Genomic DNA, 1,325 nt, shown 5'->3' with positions numbered 1-1,325 from the left:
TGGCTGCCCAAATGCTTCCTAGCCCAGTCTGAAGTGCTGGCCTCAGCCTGCAGAACCCTGCACAGCTCGGTCCCACAAGGCCCGCAGGGCTTCCTCTCCCAGTGACAGTCTTCCCGTGAGGACAGTGCCCTCAGCGTTTGCGGCCTTCCTGGGAAAGCCGCCTCCAAGCGGGGCCAGCTGGCAAGACAAGAAAGAGCGATGTCCCTGCCTCAGTGCTCACACTGCCCACCTGGCACCGACTGGGCAGTCTTTTCAGTGCCAGGTCAACACTGCTCTCTTTGCAAAGGTATCCACCAACGCCGGGTAGCGCTGGCGTCCTGTTACTGGAAGCAAAGGCCAGATAGTAATGGCAAAATACTAACCGAGACAGTGTGGTGGTGGTTGCCATTTTCCACCTTCACACATTATTTTTTGTGGCCCTTGAAGAAGGAAATGCTCCGCACAGAGGAAGCTTATCTCCTCACCACTCTTGTAGCTTCTCTTCTCAGCGATGGTGACAGCATTTGGAAGCTGGGGCGGTGGTGGGCAGAGTTCTGCAGGGGGAGGGGGGAACAACGCTTCCGTTAGAATGGAGGGACGCAAAATTGTGTCAAAGACCTTGAAAATGTAAAACCATTAAGAATCTCCTGAAACTGAACATCTTTCCAAGCTTTCCCGCCCCATGAAAAGGTTCTCAATGTTCATTAATTGTACTGGTCATGATTCAGAGAGCTGCCTAGCAGAATTCTACAGAAGCAGCAGAAGTCTGAGATCTGTTCCAATGCATTTCCCAGATTTCACTAGCAATTTGTCCTGAACTCAGTACAGTGGGACAGTGTTTAAGACAAAGTCAAGAGCTCCAGGAAGCAAGTGGAATCTGGTGGTGCTTGCTCACTCAGACATGATGTGAGAGAGCAGGTAATCTTTGTGTATTCTTCTCTTCTCTTCTCTTCTCTTCTCTTCTCTTCTCTTCTCTTCTCTTCAACTTTGGGGAATTTATTCCACTTGCAACTGGAATCTATTCATATTTGGGCTGGAATTTACACCAATTGCAGCTAGAATTTACACAGATTTTCCTGGCTTAAAACACATGCACACAAAAACATCAGCTTTCCTTAAATGTGGAAGCCATGAAAAAACCTCACTTCTTATTATTACTATTATTATTAACCGCATTTCTATACCTCCTGTGGTCAAAGCTATTTGGACAGCTTACAACAATAATCATAGAATCATACATTGTTCTTTGCAAGCTGTCCAGAGACTTTTAGTAATGGGATGGCATAGAAAAACTTAAAAAAATAAATGAATACTAAATAAAATCAGGTCCCCCATCCTGATTCTAA

At 46.2% G+C, this 1,325-nt stretch overlaps 1 protein-coding gene across 1 annotated transcript in view; it reads right to left on the bottom strand.

Moving 5' to 3' along the window:
- Positions 1–353: 353 nt before the first annotated feature.
- Positions 354–1,325, bottom strand: part of LOC123029923 (complement factor H-like) — a 13,097-nt gene continuing 12,125 nt past the window's right edge. The window contains exon 6 of the mRNA XM_044443360.1: positions 354–533. Coding sequence (XP_044299295.1) covers positions 358–533 — 176 coding nt within the window. The 3' untranslated portion in view covers positions 354–357. The remainder of the gene's footprint in view (positions 534–1,325) is intronic.

The sequence above is a fragment of the Varanus komodoensis genome, unplaced genomic scaffold (assembly GCF_004798865.1).
Source record: "Varanus komodoensis strain SLA01 unplaced genomic scaffold, ASM479886v1 scaffold4101, whole genome shotgun sequence".
Classification (NCBI taxonomy): Eukaryota; Metazoa; Chordata; class Lepidosauria; order Squamata; family Varanidae; genus Varanus; species Varanus komodoensis.
Note: the sequence above shows the minus strand (reverse complement) of the source record. Positions and strands in the feature narration are given on the sequence as shown.